The 22,125-nt window shown below is 42.0% G+C and overlaps 1 protein-coding gene across 2 annotated transcripts; it reads left to right on the top strand.

Annotated features, from left to right (window-relative positions):
• The first annotated feature begins 1,887 nt into the window (after window positions 1-1,887).
• Window positions 1,888-18,185, top strand: LOC105713032 (zinc finger protein 155-like). Of its 2 annotated transcripts, XM_064381208.1 has the most exons (4): window positions 1,888-2,142; window positions 9,922-10,048; window positions 10,200-10,292; window positions 14,874-18,185. In XM_064381208.1, the coding sequence occupies exons 2-4, from the start codon at window positions 10,015-10,017 to the stop codon at window positions 16,508-16,510; spliced, it is 1,764 nt and encodes a 587-aa protein (XP_064237278.1). In that variant the 5' UTR covers window positions 1,888-2,142; window positions 9,922-10,014; the 3' UTR covers window positions 16,511-18,185. The 2 variants fall into 2 exon arrangements, with proteins under 2 accessions (XP_064237278.1, XP_064237279.1); XM_064381209.1 differs by lacking the exon at window positions 10,200-10,292 and having other exon boundaries at window positions 1,907-2,142.
• Window positions 18,186-22,125: the final 3,940 nt, after the last annotated feature.

The following is a 22,125-nucleotide window of genomic DNA, read 5'->3' as shown; positions in this document are numbered from 1 at the left end:
GAGTGATTATGTAGGTATTTGTCTAGCACATACCAAGATTCCCAACTCTAAGAAGAAGAGCAAGTGTTCAGAATAAGCTGCATTCTAGAGTTTAGGCACAGTGAACCACTCTTACCCATAATGGAAATGTGGCAACTCTCTCGAACCCCATGTTCCATGACTCCAGCCAAAGGCCAGTGTTGCAAACAGCTCTTTTTAAAGTTAGCATTCTGACTTAACGCCTGCTATGTTAACTTTTTGTGCATATGGTATCAGAAAAGTAGGGCCTGCAGTCTTGTGGGGTTTTCTTAAACTATCACCAGATAACATAATAGTTCATTTCTAAGGTAATTATTTATAAAAGAAAACCCATCAGATTAAATTTTAAAATATTTGTTATAACAAAAAATATCATAGGTAGGCCTTCCATCTACCCTCTTGTGTGCCTGGGTCCTCAAATTAGTCACAAGATGACATTAACATCTGGGAGCAGCTGATTTGTTTTTATCATTTATGTTTCTGTCTCACAGAGTGCATGAGCATTTGACTCCCAATAAACCTAAATATTGAATACCTAGCTTCATATGTACCTGAGCTTTTGTGTGACTAATATTTCTTGCCACTTCTTAACATGAACTGGGTCCCTTTAATGTCTGTGACCCTAGTGAGTTCACTATGTTAACTTTGAAAATGGTACATTGTTATAACTGGGCATTATTGCAGAGTCTCAGTCTCCGTGTTTGAAAAATAAGGGAAGCTTCCCAAGTTATTAATCTCCAACCATATAAGTAGGATATCCATTTAAAGGTTTGGGTTAAATGCCACAATTTTTTATACACTATGACAATAATTTCCTCGATAGATTTGTTGTTGGTTTTAAATTTTAAAGTAAAAATACACTCGTTTTACTTGCAAGAATAATGCCTATACATTAAATCTTGGGAAAAAAAATAATAATGCCTAGACATTGGAAACAATTGCATTGGTACAGAAAAGTCTAAAGAAGAAAGTGGAAGATAGTAGGAAGTATGAATATTTTGGTAAGCATGCTTCAGCATATCTATGAATATAGGTAACAATTGTATAGAATTTTACAAAACTAGGAACACACCAGCCTTTGATGCCAAATATCCCCTAACATATTAGGCACAGTTCCCTGCCTACTACGTTTGAGCGCGTCAACACTTTTTTTTTTTTTTTTTTTTCAGGCGGAGTTTCGCTCTTGTTACCCAGGCTGGAGTGCAATGGCGCGATCTCGGCTTACCGCAACCTCTGCCTCCTGGGTTCAAGCAATTCTCCTCCCTCAGCCTCCCGAGTAGCTGGGACTACAGGCGTGCACCACCATGCCCAGCTAATTTTCGTATTTTTAGTAGAGACGGAGTTTCGCCATGTTGACCAGGATGGTCTTGATCTCTTGACCTCGTGATCCACCCGCCTCGGCCTCCCAAAGTGCTGGGATTAAAGGCGTGAGCCACTGCGCCCGGCCGTGTCAACACATTTTTAACCTCTTGGGAGGGCAGAATAGAGCAAAGATACAGCTGTAACTGGTATGGAAACGGCAGTCACTCAATTTTCAGAGAAGTGTTCCTGATACTGTGGTTGGCACAGTAACTTTATCTAAAGAAAACCATAAAAAGTCTTCTGTTTTAGTTTAGAAAAACTGATATAAAACATGAGACTCCCATTTTTTAAAAAAGAAAAATACAGGTCGATAAGGCAGAATTCACAGGTCCTCCCGCCTGAGCCGAAATTCCCACGCCGCGACAGAGCAAATGGACTCCATTTCCCAAGATACCCGCGAAACGCCTGCGGAAGTCTAGTTGCCCCCTTGGATGCGCAGGAAATTTGGCTCCTGCAGGCGTTTTGCGAGTACATTAGGAGGCGTGGGAATTTTGGCTCAGGCAGGAGGACCTGTGAATTCTGGGAAGTGGAGTCCATTTGCTCTGTGGAGTCGTGGGAACTTTGGCTCGGGCAGGCGGTTTCGGGGGATTCTGGGAAGTGTAGTCCAGACGCTCTGTGGCATAGCAGACACTTCCGGTCTCTGAGCAGGACGTTACTACTTTACTTAGTAAGGTGGTTTGAGCTGACTCTGTGTCTTGCGGGTCTTTGCGAAAGTGAACCGGTTGTTAGGGGCGCCTAACGACCTGGCGGTCAATTAAGAGGGTAAGAAGCCATGGCGAAGACCTGAGGTTTGCAAATGCGAGGGTGGGGAGGGGGGTCTGTTGCCGTCGACGGAGCCTTCTGGCGTTGCGGGCTGTACTCGCGTCCACAGGAGTTTTCTGGGGACGGGGGGCGGAGGGAAAACCCTGTCTAGTCATGTGTGCCTGTGTTGAGGGTTTTCCAGGTCTTTGACTTCGCTCATTCAGCCTCCCTCCACCCTACGTGTGCGACCTCTTTCCCACAATATAACGTGGGGTGTTAATCTCATTGCCGTTTTTAAAATTAGGATTTTAGGACCATCCTGATAGACTTGTTTTAGGAGTTGAAAGTTGTGGTATAAAACAAAGCCTTAACAGCCTTGTCATTTGATCTCTTGTTAATTTCCCGCGAAGTGGTCAGGTCCCCCGGGGTCATCACGCCGGATGATCCCGGACGCCTCTGACCTCTTTTTAAGAAGGCAAGGGTTCCCTCCAGCTTTCACGAAGGGAGAGAAGCATTTAACTTTTATCCGGGACGGCGACTCAGCCAGGGTGTTTCACTGCTTTCTCCTTCCCCAGCCTGACCTTTCCAAAAGAGCTGCAGGGAGGGGCTTGGCTACTGAGGGCAAAGCTCTACGCGAGTGGTCCTTGGCTTTTTTTCTTTTTAAAAAGTGTTATTTACTTTGTTAGTCCGTTATTATTATTATTATTATTATTATTAGAGAATGAGTTTGGCTCTGTGTCCAGGCTGGAGTGCAGCAGTGGTGCTATCTTGGCTCACTGCAACCTCGGCCTCCTGGATTCAAGCGATTCTCCTGCCTCCGCCTCCCGAGTAGCTGGGGTTACAGGCATGTGCCACCGCGTCCGGCTGATTTTTGTATTTTTAGTAGAGACCAGGTTTTACTATGTTGGCCAGGCTGGTCTTGAACCAGTGGTCTCAAGTGATCTGCCCACCTTGGCCTCCCAAAGTGCTGGAATTACAGGCGTGACCCACTGCGCCGGGCTGGGTTTTTTCTTTTACAGAGATGTTCACCTCAACAGAGAGTGTATAGGATGTGTCCTTGGGCATGAGTATTGATAATAATTAAGCTTTAATTGGTAACTTCATTCTAAGGGCTTTATGGAAATGAATACCTTTAAGCCAGGCCACACCGTGGCTCTGTGGAAAGGTATTGCTCTTTCCATTTTAAATATGGGAGTGAGACACCGGGTGCATAGTTACTGAAGTAAGAGGTGGAGCTGGAGTTGGAGTCAGGATCAGAGCCTGAGTTGATCATTCCTTGGATACATTTTCATTTCGGCAGAGGAACTAGCTGGAATCAGATGGGGAAAGCAAGTTAGGTCTTGATTGAAGGGACCTTGAGAGAAAGGCTCATGGACTTGGACTTCTGTAGGAATCTTTTAAAAATTTGTCAACATTTTGTTTCACTTTTTATAAGGATTTTATATTGTGGAACCATATCATTGCGGAGCAGTTTGAAATTAGATAAATAGGAGAAAAAATGTTTTAAATTATCCATGAATTCAACATGTAAAGGTAGTAGCTATCTGACAGACGTGATAGAACTTCCAGTTATCCCCCATTTCCTTTTTTTTTTTTTTGAGATAGAGTCTCGCTCCGTTGCCAGGCGCCAGGCTGGAGTGCAGTGGCGCGATCTCGGCTCACTGCAATCTCCGCCTCCTGGGTTCAAGCAATTCTCCTGCCTCAGCCTCCTGAGTAGCTGGGACTACAGGCGCGCGCCACCACTCCCAGCTAATCTTTTTTTTTTTTTTTTTTTTGAGACAGAGTCTCGCTCTGTCGCCCAGGCTGGAGTGCGGTGGCATGATCCCAGCTCACTGCAACCTCTGCCTCCTAGGTCCAAGCAATTCTCCTGTCTCAGCCTCCCAAGTAGCTGGGACTACAGGCAGCTCCCACCACGCCCGGCTAATTTTTGTATTTTTAGTAGAGACAAGGTTTCACCATATTGGTCAGGCTGTTCTCAAACTCCTGACCTCAGGTGATCCACCTGCCTCGGCCTCCCAAAGTGCTGGGATTACAGGCGTGAGCCACCGCTCCCGGCCTCCCCCATATCTTTTTAGTCTTTCTAATCATTCTTTTTTAGTCTTTGTGTCTATTTGTATGTTTATTTAGAAACATTTAAAAATTGTTGGGAGGCCGAGGCGGGTGGATCACGAAGTCAAGAGATCGAGACCATCCTGGTCAACATGGTGAAACCCCGTCTCTACTAAAAATACAAAAATTAGCTGGGCATGGTGGCGTGCGCCTGTAGTCCCAGCTACTCGGGAGGCTGAGGCAGGAGAATTGCTTGAACCCAGGAGGCGGAGGTTACGGTGAGCCGAGATCACGCCATTGCACTCCAGCCTGGGTAACAAGAGCGAAACTCTGTCTCAGAAAAAACAAAAAAAAAATTGTTATAATATCTTAATATGTTTTCTCATATTTCTTTATGGAAATTTTTAAATACTGCTAATAGAGAATAAACTAGCAAACTGCCATATTTCGTCGTGCTCATTCTTATTATTCCCATTGTTATCCTTATGACTAGTTCTTGGTAGTTTAAAACTTTTCATTTTTATATCATTTCAAAGCTATAGGAAAGTTGCAAAAATAGTATAGGAAATTCTCATATACTCTTTACCCAGATTTGCAATTGTTTACATTTTTCCTGTTTGCTTTGTTGGTGACCATCAGCCAAATACTACCAGGAACATACCTGTAACCAGAGACAGTTGATTGTAGATTTCTGCAGCAAGGAAGCTCACATTCCATGGTGATCATGGAGTGACTTGCTAAGAGGTGTTTAGAAAGGGCACGTTATAGGGTTTCACATAACATGCTAGATAAAATTAGACATTATATTAAATGATATTTATTAAATGTTAGATGTCTGTTAAAGCTAATTGTGCTTATAGTGTTATAATTAGATAGTGCTAGATAACATATTCCATAACATCATATTATCTAATGTGTGGTTCCATTCATTTGAAGTCCTCACAACTATCCTGTATCTACAATGCCTAATTATATGCATTGTGTTTAGTCATCGCATTTTCTATCTTTAATCTGGAAGGATTTCACAGCCTTTGTCTTTTATGTGCATGGTATTTTTTAAGAGTGTAGGCAAGTGATTTGGGAGAAAGACGTTCATTGGGATTTATCTGATATATTTCATGTTTAGGTTTAGATCATGCATTGTTATCGCTTCTGGGCCTTTTGGCTAAGATCAAGTGCAGATTATGTATTGTTGGTGTGAATACCACCAAAGTGATAAGGTTTCCTACTTACTGTAACATAACAGGGGCCAAATGATGTTGGTTTGGCCCTTCATTGGTGATCTCAACTTTGTCATTTGGCCAAGATGATGTCTTTCAGATTTATCCACTGTAAAATTACCTTTTTAAAAAAATAATAAAGTTTCTTCTGGGGAGATACATTATTAATGAGCAGTCACTATGAAGATGAACTTACAGTTCTCTCACATTTATTTATTAGTTTCTTCAATTATAAATATCAATATGGAATATTTGGACTTGGTCCCACAAAATTAATTTTGAAAACCATATTAATATGGACTCGGTCTTGTTAAGTTAAATGACAGGTAGATTAACAATTTTTTTTCCAACTCTATTGAAGTGTATTTTACATATCATAGCATTCACCAGTTTCAGGTATACAATTCAGTGATCTTTAGGAATTTCACAGAGTGTTTTTGCCATCATCATGATTCAGTTTAGACCATTTTCATCCCCCAGTTGGACTCCTTGTGCCCACTTACAGTTAAAACTCATTTTCAGGCTGGGCCTGGTGGCTCATGCCTGTAATCTCAGCATTTTGGGAGGCTGAGGTGAGAGCTATAGCTTGAGCTCAGAAGTTTGAGACCAGCCTGGGCAACATAGCAAGACCCCACCTCTTAAAAAATAAAAACTCATTCTCACCTCAAATCTGGAGCAACCACTAACTTATTTTCTCTCTGTATACTATTACCTATTATGGATATTTCATATAAATGGGATCCTATAATCCATGAGTTTTGTGATTGGCTTCTTTCATTTCTCATTTAGCTTGCTTACAAGCTCTGCATGTTGTAGCTTGAGTCAGTACTTCATTCCTTTAAATTTCCAAATAAGATTCCATTGTATGGATACGCCATCATTTGTCTATCCATTTACCCAGAGGAAGGCATTTTGGTTGTGTGGAGTTTGGGGTTATTATGAATAATGCTGCTGTGATCGTTCATGTGCTCATTTACAACACACATCTGTATTGGTGGGTGTCACCTGTGGCAAACCTTTCATGTCTTTTTCTGCAGACAGTGGCATGTTTCAGGCAGGATTCCTCCATCCTTCAAACTGCATCACTCAGGAGTCTGCAAATTCCCCAACATAGGGGAAAAAAATGACCTCATTCCAGGTGAGTGGGGTGTGCCTCTCTTGCTGTTAAAATTCCATCTCACTACACATCCTGTCATGTGTTTTTCTTTGTCGTGAGAAGACTCAAGGAGAAAACAGGCATTTGGGGAGCTGTTGTGTGCCAGGTGCTACCTTTATCTCTTTTGTGTTGACTGCATTTGGTTTTTGGTTTTGTTTTGGTTTGGTTTTACCATTATTTATTTTATGGAGTATAAAAATTAGTAGGAATGGGCCAGGCGCAGTGGCTTGCACCTGTAATCTCAGCACTTTGGGAGGCCAAGGTGGGCGGATCACCTGAGGTCGGGAGTTCAAGTCCAGCCTGGCCAACGTGGAGAAACCGCACCACTAAAAAAAAATTAGTAGGAATGAACAGTGCTCCCACTTTATTACCTCCCTTCTCTGAAATTATTCATTTTTATCTTCTCATGCTGTTTCTCATATACATTCATAATAGTATTTGTATTGATGGTATACATCTAACTGTAAACTGTACTCTTTTTATATGTTATATAATCTAACATTTTTATGGTTGCATCATATTCCTATTAAATTGGTATATCTTTTTATTTATAACTACCTCACACACATAGGCATATTTTTTTCCCACAAAAGTAATTTTGAAAACCATATGCCATTTTAGCTCAATTTTGAAAGAGTACTTTTGACATGTACCACACTGGCTGTTTTGTAGATATAATTTTTTTTTTTTTTTTTCAGACGGAGTTTTGCTCTTGTTACCCAGGCTGGAGTGCAATGGCTCGATCTTGGCTCACCGCAACCTCTGCCTCCTGGGTTCAAGCAATTCTTCTGCCTCAGCCTCCCGAGTAGCTGGGACTACAGGCGTGCGCCACCATGCCCAGCTAATTTTTGTATTTTTTAGTAGAGATGGGGTTTCACCTTGTTGACCAGAATGGTTTCGATCTCTTGACCTCGTGATCCACCCGCCTCAGCCTCCCAAAGTGCTGGGATTATAGGCGTGAGCCACCGCGCCCGGCTGTAGATAGAATATTTTAACTGGGCACAGAACAACAGGTTATAGCTGCTGCTCCACACAAATGTTGTTGGAGTTTTCACACAGGAAGAGCTAGATTCTGTGTTCGTTCTCCATGTCTCAGTCATACTTTGCATGTGTTTTATTTACTGGTCTCTTTTTATTCATTTATGTAGTAGAAAGCCTTCATTTAAAATGTCCAGTGATACTGAGATTTGCCAGTCACTTGTGTTCTGTTACTACATTTACTCCTTAGAGCAGCAGAATGAGAAGGTTCCTGGTCTCTTCTTCCTCTTAAACAGGTGAAATATGAGAAACCTGCTCAAGTGTACACGGGCAACCAAGGGACAGGAGTGTTAGCCATTTGGCTCAAGTGAAAGAGAGAGGCAGAATTCTCCATTGAACCTGTGCCCTGTGGTGTGGGTGTCTGGAGTGCCCTGTTGAGTGACGGTGTCCCTAGGTGGTGCTGCTCCTCCCTGTCGTTACTTGATGTGACCTCTTGTCACATGTCACTCTGACGTGGCATCTACTCCAGACACTGAGCGAAGTACACTGATTACCATAGTTGTTATAGAAAATCTTTAAATCCCTTATGGCAAAAGATGCCTCCACAATGTTACCAGAAGAAATAACAACCTGGGGCAAAAATGCTTCTCACATGGATATCTAAAGAAGATAAAATCAAAAGTCAAAATCTTGTGCACAGAATAAAGGAAAAACTCTAAACAGATAGGAATAAAGGACACTAAAAGGCCAATGTAAAAGGCGAAATAGAAATGGCCAGTAGCCTTGAAAAGTGATGGTTTTCATCTATAATCAAGTAAGTGAGAATAATAGAATGTTCCCTCAATCAGATTACCAAGACTGTGGGAATATTTATAACATGCTCTTGGCCATCATACAGAGAACCTAAGTACTTGTATTCTATTGAAATATTATGGAGGTAGGTGAAAAACTGGGAAGAAAGCTTGCAGTTATATGATCACAGTTCTAAATGTGCTTATTTTTTGATGTTTTAATTTTCATTTGAAATTATGACTTTAGACAATGAGAGAGGAGAATAAGATGTTCTTCGGTCTTACTACATCATTACTTAAAAATGATGCTCTTTACAGGATTGATAATGGAAAATATGAAAAATTAAATCTGCTTTACTGTACCTAAAAGTAGATCATCAGTTCTCTAGAATACTATGCAGCCATGAAATAGATAATACTAGTAACAACAGTAAAAATAATTCCAGCTAATGTTCATTAAACAGTCAATAGCGCAGATGCTTCCAAATACTGTATATTTCCTTGTTTAATCCTTTAAAACACTGTGCCATATAAGAACTATTATTTAGAAAGGAAACTAATTCCTGTAGGCAAACATGTTTAGGGCCACACAGCTAGGAAGGGGCGGATCCTTAGGATGTGCAATGTTGCAATCTGGCTTCTGATCAGGACAGTGAGGGCTGCAATTAACATATGTGGTTTGTACTTTGAGAGTAGAGGACATACCATATAGCTATCCCACACAGCTGTCCATACAGGTACTGTGGAGTAGGTTCACTCTGCACTGATTACCAACCTGAGTGAGTCCTGTGAGACAGAACACGATCTCACTCAACTAATTATGTGAAGCAGATTTGTTATCTACAGATTGGCAGCAAGGGAGCACAGAAGTGTAGGATACACTGTGAGGTGGCCACCAAGGCTGAGGAAAACTTCCTGGGGTGGACAAAATCTAGACCCCACTTCCACCAGAGCAGAGGTACCCCAGAAGGTAGCCTTCCCCAGGTTATATACCTTAGGGGCAACACGACTTACTGGGCACTTTCTCCCTAACTCAAGACGTTACCTTCCCTAGGAAGGACAGGAACATTGCATTGCTAGCAGGTTCTGTGTTTATTCTTCAGAACTATAAGCAAGAAAGAATGATTGCAGGCCACGCTGAAAATTACCCACAGTTACCTATAACTTGTTAGTTTAGCAAATACTAAAGAAAAGCAATAGCATCCCGGGTTTGAATATAAGAGAGGAGGACAGTGGGCCTTACTCAACAAGGTTGGGACTGAATTGTTTAATGTTGCTGGGGAAGTTGGCAAAATTTGTTGAACCTGTGTATAGGTAGCCCAGGATGCAGCTTGTGGAGTCCTAGAGGGTTACATACATGAGTAGACTCAGTGAGAGCACAAAGTAAATGTATGGGACTTCATCACTGCACTTCTGGTGGAGTTCAGGAAAATCAGTGTGTGTCATTGTCAGGATATAGGCAGAATAAGTGGGAAATCTATAAGCTGACCTACATCTCTTAATATGGAGAACAACTTTCCACTTACCTCCTGCACCAGCTCAATGCCACTCCTTCCCCAGTAGTCTTTGGTCATAAGATTGAGGTTATGTCTTCCTGATATTGTAGGAGGCAATGACCTTCAAGGACGTGACTGTGGTCTTCACTGAGGAGGAGCTGGGGCTGCTGGACCTTGCCCAGAGGTAGCTGTACCGAGATGTGATGCTGGAGAACTTCAGGAACCTGCTGTCAGTGGGTGAGCACAGAACGACAGGCCCCAGGAGTGGCTTTGTACCTTAGAGTGTTCAAGTTTGAGTGTGCATTGGGGACCTACATTTCCAGTAAATTTTGCCTAAATATTACCCAGAATGTGTTGGGAGTCAGCACATGACTTTACCTATTCACAGGGCATCAACTGTTCCACCAAGATGTTTTCCACTTCCTAAGGGAAGAAAAGTTTTGGGTGATGGAGACAGCAACCCAAAGGGAAGGGAATTCAGGTGAGAACTAAGCCTCTGTGCATCCTTATACATGACTCTCCCACCTGTTGTGCTTCTGTCCGTGCCCATTTGCATTGCTCTGATGTAAATGACCACATCTCTTTTCTGGATTATTACAACTGCCTTCCAGCTGGTAGCTCTGTTCCCACCCTTCCCACCCTATTATCTGTTCTTATGGCAGCCAAAGCGATCTTTAGGAAATGGAAGTCAGATCATCATTCCTCTCCTCAAAAGCTTTTATGGCTTCTTATTTTTATTAATGTTACAACCTCTTTAAGTGCATCTTAGAGACCTGTGTGGTCTGCTCTTCATCCTGTTCTGCCTCTCTGACTACATATGTCCTTTCCCTCTTTCTCCATCATTTCCAGCGACATTTCTTCCTTGCTGTTTCTCTGTTCTGCCAAGGGCACTGTATTGCCTGTTGTGGTAACCATTGTCCACAAACTTAGTGGACTAAACAAAAATATTTATTAACTCTCTGTTCTTTAGGCCTGAAGTCTGATACATCTCACTGGGCAAAAAGCAAAGCGGCCCTAAAGCTTCGTTCCTGTCTGGACGTTCTTGGAGGGAAAGCTTCACTTTGGTTTACCAGTGTCTAGGCACTGTCCACACTCCCTGGCCCTTGTTTCACTTCTTCATCTTCAAAGGCAGCTACTTTGCATCTCTGACCATTCTTCCATCATATCATTCCCTCTGCCACTCTTCTTAAGCCTCTGTCTTCTACTTTTCAGGTCCTTTGTGATTGTATTGGTTACTCCTGCCTAATCCAGGAAGATCTTCCTACCTTCTGCTTAGGTGACTAGTGACCTTAATGGCATCTGCTGTTTTAATCCCCCTTGCTGTATAACATAATAAGAAGGCTGACTGTATATTGCAGAACAGTTTTTTTGGCCTGCTGTTTGCTGCTTATCCAATTTTGACTTTCTTAGGTTCCTTTGACATGATTGGTTTTAGGTGTGTACAGTTGACCCACGTCCCATGGAAACTTCTAAGCATTGTTTTTATGAACACACTGAGTAAGATGCTTTCCCTGAGACTTACCCTGGAGCTTTCCATAGAGAGCATATTTATATCTGGGAAGAAATTCCTTGTGAATGAGGATTTCCAGCTACATTTCCTTTGAAAGATTTACCCACCTGCAACCCATTTGCCTTTTCCAAAGTCAGTATGCACTTCACTGCCCCCAGGTTTCACCTTCTTCCTACTAGAAGGGGAAGAATGAGGGTGAGGGGACATAAGTCACAGAGCTGAATATTTACTCCATTTCTGGTTCTCTTTCTTCATAAATGTGGTGTATATTTCTGCATCTTTATGTCATACAAAAGCTACTTTGCATCACATACACTAATGTGGTGTATGCAGAAATATACACCACATTCTTCCATAATCTCATGGATTATGTCAAACACATTAAAGGATGTATATTTTACACAACTTTTTCTTGATTTTTATAGAGATTTAGTGCTGTACTTTGAACTGGTAAACTTTCTGACCTGGTAGGAATTGGTAAACTGCCCTCTCAAACCAGAAACATCCTGAAGATTCTCCTTTCTCTTTAAGGCCTCTTATTTATTAAGTCACAGTGTATTAAATATATCCACGTACCACTGTGTTCCAATAGGTATACACTTAACCTATTAATGCTTTCCAAGATTCAGCCTTTGCAACTTAACTTTCCATTGGAAAAATTTACTTAATTCGGGACTTGGCATTATTCTGACCAATTGTTGAATGTTTTGTGTGCATGAGCCATAGTAAGAAGCACATCTTTCAGTATAATCCAGACAAATGTTTTTCAGGCCTATAGGTGTGTATGAGTGACTCTAGTAGGCACTTTATGTAAGGACCACTTTCCTGCTTGTCATGATGCTGTGATAATTTACGTTCTAGTTCTTTTTTGTAAATGTTTATTGTAGAGTTTATTTGTTTTTTATTTATTTATTTATTTTTTTTGAGACGGAGTTTCGCTCTTGTTACCCAGGCTGGAGTGCAATGGCGCGATCTCGGCTCACCGCAACCTCCGCCTCCTGGATTCAGGCAATTCTCCTGCCTCAGCCTCCTGAGTAGCTGGGATTACAGGCACGCGCCACCGTGCCCAGCTAATTTTTTGTATTTTTTTAGTAGAGACGGGGTTTCACCATGTTGACCAGGATGGTCTCGATCTCTTGGCCTCATGATCCACCCACCTCGGTCTCCCAAAGTGCTAGGATTACAGGCGTGAGCCACCGCGCCCGGCCTATTGTAGAGTTTAAATGTATTTCATAGCTCACTAATGTGTAGTCTTCAATATAAAAAAGTTATAGAGTAACTATTTATCTGCATCATAGGCTTTCTTTTCATTCCACGTGATTCTTAACAACTTTGATTGTCAGTGGACCCCTGGAAGGACAGCCTTTCAGCTTCCCCTCAGAACTGCAGTTGTCTGTCCCTGTACTCTTTCAGATAACCAAGTTACTGTCTATATCAAAACAGAAAAATAAGGTTAACTATTTTATACATGCTGTGTAAAATTCTTGTGCAGGAACACTTTGAATGTGTACATACAAACACTCTGAGGTGTTTGATGTTTAACATTGTGAAGAGTTCAACCAACTACAAAATTTACTGAGATTTTATAGAGAACTGCTCTCACTTCACACCAAATTTGGGAGGTTATCAAATCTACCTTCACATTCAGTAATTTTCTAAACTCTCAGAACTTACTGAATACTTTTATTCTCAGAGTGACTGATTTTTACAGAGAAAAGATATATATTATACTTAGAGAAAAACCAAGTAAGACAGAGTCCAGATGAGAAGAACCAAATGAGGACCTTCTATTGTATTCTCCTGGTAGAGTAGGATGTGTCACATTCCCAGGATTTAGGTATGACTTAGACTCAAAGTACTGCCAGTCACAGAAAGTGACCTGACTGCTGGGATCCAGAGTAATTATTAGGTCTCCATTATGGAACCATTATTGGTTGATTGATTTCTAGGTGACGAATCAGTCTCCTGGTCCACTAACTCTCTGTGACCTAAAACTCCACCTTAAATCACATTGATGTTATTTCTGACATGGAGAGGAGCATCTCTTACCCTCAGTCCCCCAAAGAATCTGCCAGCCACAACTGTAAATTATATTGTTTCACTATGCAGAGTGATCCAGTGTTTGCCCTCAAGGCATCCAGGACACTCTCCTTAGATATGACACTTCAGGATCCTAGAGATTAGCTCTCAGATGCTGAGGACAAAGTCCCAACCTCTTTTTAGTTAGGTTAACTTTTTTTTTTTTTTTTTTTTTTTTGAGGCAGAGTCTTGCTCTGTCTCCCAGGTTGTAGTGCAGTGGCATGATCTCAGTCTCAGCTCACTGCAACCTCTGCCTTCTAGGTTTAAGCAATTCTCTTGCCTCAGCCTCCCGAGTAGCTAGAACTATAGGCATGTGCTATCACACCTGGCTGATTTTTTTGTATTTTTAGCAGAGATGGGATTTCAAGGCTAGGCTGGTCTTGAACTCCTGACCTCAAGTGTTCTCCCCTCATTACCCTCCCAAAGTGCTGGGATTACAGGTGTGAGCCACTGCACCCAGCTTTTTGTTTTTGTTTTTTTTTGAGACAGGGTCTCACTCTGTCACCCAAGGCTCACTGCAACTTTCACCTCCCAGGCTCAAGCAATCCTCCTACCTCAGCCTCCCTAGTAGCTGGGACTACAGGAGTGCAGCACTACGCCCAGCTAATTGTTTATTTTTAGGAGGGATGGGATTTCACTATATTGCCCAGGCTGGTCTTGAACTCCTGGACTCAAGTGATCAATCCCACAGTGCTGGGATTACAGGGTTGAGCTACCACACTTGGCCTAGGTTAACTTCTTTATAAGGATATACAGCATAAAGACAAATATACAAAGTATTAATTATGTTATTGCTTTTCCTTAAAGTTCCTTCATATTTCATTATGTACATACCTTTTTAGTTTCATAGTTTATAATGCAAGATTTTAGACTGACTAGGAAATTCGTTAGAAATAGTAGAAAGTTGGGCGGGTACGGTGGCTCTCGCCTGTAATCCCAGCACTTTGGGAGGCTGAGGCGGGTGGATATCACCTGAGGTCAGGAGTTTGAGACCAGACTGGCCAACATGATGAAACCTTGTCTCTACTAAAAACACAAAAATTAGCCATATGTGGTGGTGCACACCTGTAATCCCAGCTACTCGGGAGGCTGAGGTGGGAGAATCACTTGAACCCAGGAGGCGGAGGTTGCAGTGAGCCGAGGTTTTACCACTGCATTCCAGCCTGGGTGACAGAGCGAGACTCCATCTCAAAAAAAAAAAAAAAGAAAGAAAAGAAATAGTAACAAGTTAAATGTATGTATCATATTTTTAAATGAAGTCTATTATTTCTATCAAGGATTTTACATATGAGACATGATGTCGTTTTCTGAATTGGCCTCATGCAAACCAGAAATAAGGGTGTATTTGGAAGACACAAACTGAACATTCTCTGTAATTCATTAAAGTTTAATGTCATGTCCTAGGTGTGAAACCTTGAAAGCACTGAATAAAGGCTTTACCTGTACACATCTCTTAAATCTGTGTCCTTATAGGAGGCAAGATCCAAACTGAGTTGGAGTCTGTTCCAGAAGCAGGAACACATGAGGAGTGGTCCTGCCAGCAAATCTGGGAACAAACTACAAATGACTTAACCAGGTCTCAGGACCCTATCATAAATAACTCTCAATTCTTTGAACATGGTGATTTCCCCTCCCAGGTTGAAGCAGGACTATGCATAATTCACACAGGACAGAAACCTTCCCAGGGTGGGATGTTTAAACCACCCTTCAGTGATGTCTCCGTCTTTGATCTTCCTCAGCAATTACACACAGGAGAGAAGTCTCATACATGTGATGAATGTGGAAGAAGCTTCTGTTACATTTCAGTTCTTCGTACTCATCAGAGAGTCCACACTGGAGAGAAACCATTCAAATGTGAGCAGTGTGGGAAAGCCTTCAATCGTAGATCAACACTTCATATTCATCATAAATTACACGCAGGAGAGAAACCTTATATTTGTGAGGAATGTGGAAACGCCTTCATTTACAATTCCAAGCTTAAGGAACATAAGAGAATCCATACTGGGGAGAAGCCATTCAAATGTGATATATGTGGTAAGAGCTTCCATTTTAAGTCAAGACTTAAGAGCCATTCTGTGGTTCACACAGGAGAAAAACCATTTAGGTGTGATACATGTGGTAAGAGCTTTCGTCAGAGATCAGGACTTAATACGCATTGCAGGGTTCACACAGGAGAAAAACCATTTAGGTGTGATACATGTGGTAAGAGCTTTAGTCAGAGATCAATACTTAATAAGCATTTCAGGATTCACACAGGAGAAAAACCATTTAAGTGTGAAAGATGTGATAAGAGCTTTCGTCAGAGATCAGTACTTAATAGGCATTGCATGGTCCACACAAGAGAGAAACCGTACAAATGTGAGCAGTATGGAAAAGGCTTCATTCGTAGGGTAGATTTTTATAAGCATCAGGTGGTCCACACAGGAGAGAAACCATATAATTGTAAAGAAAGTGGGAAGAGCTTCAGATGGTCCTCATACCTTTTGAACCATCAGCGAGTTCACCATGGAGGAAAACCCTTCAAATGTGAAGAATGTGGGAAGGAATTTTATACAAATTCACAACTGTCCTCCCATCAGAGAGCCCACAATGGAGAAAAGCCATATAAATGTGAGGCGTGTGGGAAGGTCTACATTAGTAAGTTTAATCTTGACTTGCACAAGAGGGTCCACACTGGAGAGAGACCTTATGATTGTAAGGAATGTGGGAAGAGCTTTTGCCAGGGCTCAAGTATTTTGAATCATAAGAGACTCCACTGCCATAAAAAACCATTCAAATGTGAGGACTGTGGAGAGAAGCTTGTACACGGGACATACCATAAAGACCAACAGAGAGACCACAGTGGGGAAAACCCATCCAAATGTGAGGACTGTGGAGAGAAGCTTGTACACGCGACATACCATAAAGACCAACAGAGAGACCACAGTGGGGAAAACCCATACAAATGTGAGGACTGTGGAGAGAAGCTTGTACACGGGACATACCATAAAGACCAACAGAGAGACCACAGTGGGGAAAACCCATCCAAATGTGATGAGGACTGTGGAAAACGCTACAAGAGATGCTTGAATCTGGATGTACTTTTATCATTATTTTTAAATGACACATAATTGTTAATATTTATGGGGTACAGTATGTTATTTTAATATGTCCATATAATTTATGATGAAATCAGTGTAATTGGTATATCTATCACCTCAAACATTTACCATTTCTTTGTGTTGGAAAATTCAAAGTCCATTTGAGAGCAATTGGTAGACAGCAAGGGAAGGGTCCCTGGAGAGCCCCTGCCGCACGGGTCAGTGCCTCATCCCCACATAACATAAAAACCAGCCTGGGGAAGAAAATCAAGCTACAGGCACTGGTAAGGGAACCAGCACAGGGGCTTGTGCCTGGAGACATGCCCATGGCTGCACAGATAGAAGAACCTCCAGTCCACTCAGGTAAAAACTTGCACAAACCTCCGGCTCACTCAGTTAAGGGAACAAGGCCTGACAACAGAAATGCCTTTGTCCTTTTTATAATCGTCAGGCTCCCAGGAAAGTTTCTTCTTTTGTGGGTATGAATACAATGGGCTTGAGTACAGTATGCTTCAGTAGGTTCCGGTTGGCACTTTCCTTTGCGGAGAAGGAAAAGCCCAGCCTCTATAAATCATCACTTCAGCTCCTGATTGGTCCTGGGCCAAGCTAAATAGCCCTTATGAATCATCACTTCAACTCCTGATTGGTCTTGGGCTGAGCTGAATACCCTTATGAATCATCACTTCAGCTCCTGATTGGTCTCGGGCCGAGCTGAATACCCTTATGAATCACCACTTAAGCTCCTGATTGGTCTCTGGCCAGGGTCCAGGACCAAGCTGAATCATGCTTTCTCCAAGACAGCCCAGACTAGGCACATTCCTTCCCTTTCCCAGTCCATAGAAACCCCAGACCCTAGCCTCATAGTGGGCAACTTATTTGGGTCCCCATCTCCACTGTGGAGAGCTTTTTTCTTTCACTTATTAAACTTTCACTCCAATTTCACCGTTGCTTCTGTGCTTCTCAATCATCTTAGACGTAACATTAAGACTCCAGGTGATACCTTACAAGAGAGACTGCTACAGTGTGGTACATTTGTGAGACTACAACACATTTTTAGCAATTTGTAAATGATCAAATGTTGACGATAGTCACCTTGTGTGCTGCAGAACAGTAAAACGTATTCTTTCTACTTCCCTCTACTTTTGTATCTCTTAGCCAACCTTTGGTCATCTCACCTATCTCCTACACGTCCTTGCCTCTACACTCACTGTTCGGCTCTACTATGAAATCAGCTTTTTTGGTTTCCACATATGAGTGAGGACAGTCAGTATTTCTCTTTCTTTGCTTGGCTTATATTACTTAACAATGTCCTGCAAAACTCATCCATGTTACCACAGATTACAAAACTTTGTTTCCTTGTTATGTCTAAAGAGGATTTCATTGTATATATATGCCACCTTTTCTTCACTGATGTATTGATGGACATTTAGGTGGATTCCGTATCTTGGCTATTGTGAGTAGTACTGCAATGAACAGAATGCAGATATCTCCTTGACATACTGACTTCCTTTCCTTTGGATATACCCAGTCGTGGGATTGCTGCATCACTTGAATCTTATGCCTCAGAAGCTCCCCATAGGAAAGAAACTATGCGAGTGTGGAGGGTGGTGGTATGTGCTTCATTCCGGCCTCAAGTCTTCAACTTCAGAGTGTCCACATTGGAGAGAAACGTGAGTAATGTGTGTAATAAAGGTTTTGCTCAGTTTTCACGACTACACTGTCACCTAAGCATTCACAAAGGGGAGAAACATTAAAATATGAGGCACACAGTAGGCAGTTCCCTTTGAGTTCATATCTTGTAACTCATCACAGAATCCATGATGATGATACATTTCATCCAGTCCTGCAGGAGAAAAAAACGTGTTTAAGTTAAAGCTTGTTTCAGCCATAGTTCAGCATACCGCAGTGGTCCTGGGACTGCCGTAGCGGAGAACCCTTGCAAATTGTGCAGTAGGCTTCAAGCAAAAGTTTGACAGTTACAGTTATTCAGGAAACAGGCCTTAGAATAAGAGTTTGTTCATGCATTTATAAAACCTGAATCATGAACATATCAGTTGATTACCACTAGAATGTCAGCTACGTGTGTTTTCTGCTGCATCTTCACAACTTTAGCACTTTGTGTTCACTGTGTGTTAAATGAATCAAAAGGAGCAAACATGATGTTTTTAATTGTGTCTAAGAGAGGAAATCTACAAATGTTAATTCAGGGACACCTTAGTTGAAATGCAGAGTACTGCAGTTCATAGCATTACGTTATTTATTTATTTGTTCATTTTTGAGACAGAGTCTCGCTAACTGATTGGAGTGCAGTGGCACGAGCTCGGCTCACGGCAACCTCTGCCTTCCAGGTTCAAGCGATTCTCTAGCTTCAGCCTCCCAAATAGCTGAGACTACGCGCCACCATGCCTAGCTAATTTTTCTATTTTTGGTAGACACCAGGTTTCACCATGTTGGCCAGGCTGGTCTCAAACTCCTGACCTTGCGATCTACCCACCTCGGCCTCTCAAAGTGCTGGGATTACAGGCGTGAGCCACCACACCTGGCCCACAGCATTATTTTGATAATATCAGTTCCCACTTGGTTCCTGCCTTCCCCTCCTCCTCTATTCCAAAGTTGTATTCCTCGCATTTGTGGCTTTGTGTAGTGTTCCATTGGTCAAAAACAATATAAATTCAACAATAATTTGTAATTTTTCTCATACTAAAGGCTGAAAACATTGTAATAAATTCAGTAAAACCTCTTAATTCAAATGTTTAATACCATAAACATCTTTTCCAATTATAATCACAAAAGCTGGAATTCAATCACGTCATGAAAAATGGAAAATTCCTATGTGGAAACTAAACACACTCTTAAATAAATAATATGTCAGAGGAAATCAGAGGTGAAATTAGGAAATGCCTGGAGACAACTGAAAATGGAAACAATGGCCAAACTTACAGAATGAGGCAAAAGCAGTCGTAGAAGGGAAATTTACACCTGTAAATGCTTTAAAAAGAAGGAAAGATCTGACATCCGCAACCTAAGTTTATTTTCATGAACTAGGAGAAAGAATCTTAGAGAAAGTGACTAGGAGGGAAATATTAAAGATTAAAGTATAATAAATAAAAAGAAGAAAACGAAGAAAATCAACCAAACCAGGAGGTGGTTATTCTGAAAGACTAACAAAATTGTGAAAACATTAGCAGGATTGACTAAAAAGTAAAGACCCAAGTAACTAAAATCAGAAACAAAAGTGGGGACATTATTACCAATGTTTACAGCAGTGAGCCACAGCACCTGGCTTGATTTTTATATCGTGTAAGTAAGGGGACCAGTTTCAATCTTCTGCATATGGCTAGCCAGTTATCCCAGCAGCACTTATTGAATAGGGAGCCCTTTCCCTATTGTTTATTTTTATCACTATCATCAATGATATGGTTTGGCTGTGTCCCCACCCAAATCTCAACTTGAATTATATTTCCCAGAATTCCCATGTGTTGTGGGAGAGACCGCACAGAAAGTCAGAATTATTAATTAAAAGGGAAGCAGAACTAAGAATTTTTAAAATTCACAGCCTATCTACTTTGGAAAATTTAGGAAACCTGTTCTGGATAAAACAAGGGTAGAGATAAGCAGTTTGAATTGGTTATGTCAACTGAAGCCAGGACCTGTTGTCCAAGACACATTGGGGAAGAATGACCCCAAAGGCATCTCAGAGATCATAGAGGCTGCCCCTGCCATCACAGGCCCAGAGTGCAAGGACCTGGGGAACAGAAGGGAACTTTGATGCCAAGTGCCCCTAACCTCTTGGGCTCAGTTCCCTGCATGCTATGATTGTGTCAATACATTTTATCTCTTGGGAAGGCAGAGTAGATCAAGGATACAGCTATAACTGGCATATGAATAGTGATCACTCAGCTTTCGGAGAGTGGGTGTTGGCATCATAAGGTCGGCACATTCACCTTATTTTTGTGTCTAAACAAAATTATGAAAAGTTTTTAGTTTAGAAAAATAGATAAAAAACAGTAGACTCCATTTTTTTTTAAAGAAGAATATTGGTTTATAGGCCAATGGTTCTTTATAGGGGAAAAAAAATCAGGTTACCTTCAAAAGAGTAGGTTTTTAGATGAATTGTTTCCTAATTTAGCTTTATGCTATTAATTTTTTTCAACCAACCAATGGCAGTTTTCAAATTGCTAACTATAATAAACTATATTTTACCAAGAAATAGAAACTTAAAAAAATTTTTTTTTTTAAATGAGGTATCTGTTGCCCGGGCTGGAGTGCAGTGGCGGCATCACAGATCACTGCAGCCTCAATCAAACTCCTGGGCTCCAGTGATCTTCCCACCTCAGCCTCCTGAGTACTTGGGACTACAAGATAAGGCCACCACGCCTGATCATTAAAAAAAAATTTATAGGCCGGGCGCGGTGGCTCAAGCCTGTAATCCCAGCACTTTGGGAGGCCGAGGCGGGTGGATCACGAGGTCAAGAGATCGAGACCATCCTGGTCAACATGGTGAAACCCCGTCTCTACTAATACAAAAAATTAGCTGGGCACGGTGGCGCGTGCCTGTAATCCCAGCTACTCAGCAGGCTGAGGCAGGAGAATTGCCTGAACCCAGGAGGCGGAGATTGCGGTGAGCCGAGATCGCGCCATTGCGCTCCAGCCTGGGTATCAAGAGCGAAACTCCGTCTCAAAAAAAAAAAAAAAAAAAATTTATAGAGATTTAGTCTCCCTGTATTGCCCTGGCTGGTCTCGAATTCCTGGGCTCAAGGGAATGTCCTGCTCTGGCCTCCCAAAGGGCTGGCGTGACAGGTGTGAGCCACTGCGCTCAGCCAGGAAGAAACTCTTAATAAAACATGCTCCCTCACCTGTAGAATCCTCCCGTTTTACTGCATTTACAATCTCAATGTCAGATTGATACTAATGACTAGCTCTTCATCAGTCATTATTGCTCTGAGGTACTGAGCAATTCACTACATTCGCTGAAATCTGATGTTTCTACATCTAAGGGAGAAATATGAATACCATAAAAACTATGGGAAGACAGCTGTTCCATGACGACACCACTTCTTCACTGGTAGTTGTGATCTTAAATGGGGGTGGCTTTTCCAGCTAAATCAGTGGTTCCAACAACCCCTGGAGTAGGGGCTGGTGTCTTCCTGCTCCTCATGGCTCATTGCTCCTGCCAAATCATTCTACCTGGCATTTTTTTTTTTTTCCGGATACGGAGTCTCGCATTGCCGCCCAGGCTGGAGGGCAGTGGCGCGATCTTGGCCCACTGCAGCCTCCGCTTCCTAGGTTCAAACGATTCTCTTTGCTTCAACCTCCCAAGTAGCTGGGATTACAGGCGCCAGCCACCACGCCCGGCTAATTTTTATTTTGTATTTTTAGCAGAGACGGGGTTTCACTATGTTGGCCAGTTTGGTCTTGAACTCCTGACCTCATGATCCGCCCGCCTCGGTCTCCCAAAGTGCTGGGATTACAGGCGTGAGCCACCGCGACCGGCCCTGGCTCGCTCTTTAAACCCTTAGTTTTAACCTCCCATTGTCAGGTTATCCTAATCCTTGAAGATTGTATCCCCTCGTTTGTTCTCTTCCCAATAACACTCCTGTCATCGTGGAAGGCAAACGCCGTCTATCCATTATTTTCGCTCAAAG

This window comes from Aotus nancymaae, unplaced genomic scaffold (assembly GCF_030222135.1).
Source record: "Aotus nancymaae isolate 86718 unplaced genomic scaffold, 86718_ANA_hifiasm-v0.15.2.pri h1tg000028l, whole genome shotgun sequence".
Lineage (NCBI taxonomy): Eukaryota > Metazoa > Chordata > Mammalia > Primates > Aotidae > Aotus > Aotus nancymaae.
This window is presented reverse-complemented; position numbering and strand designations above follow the sequence as displayed.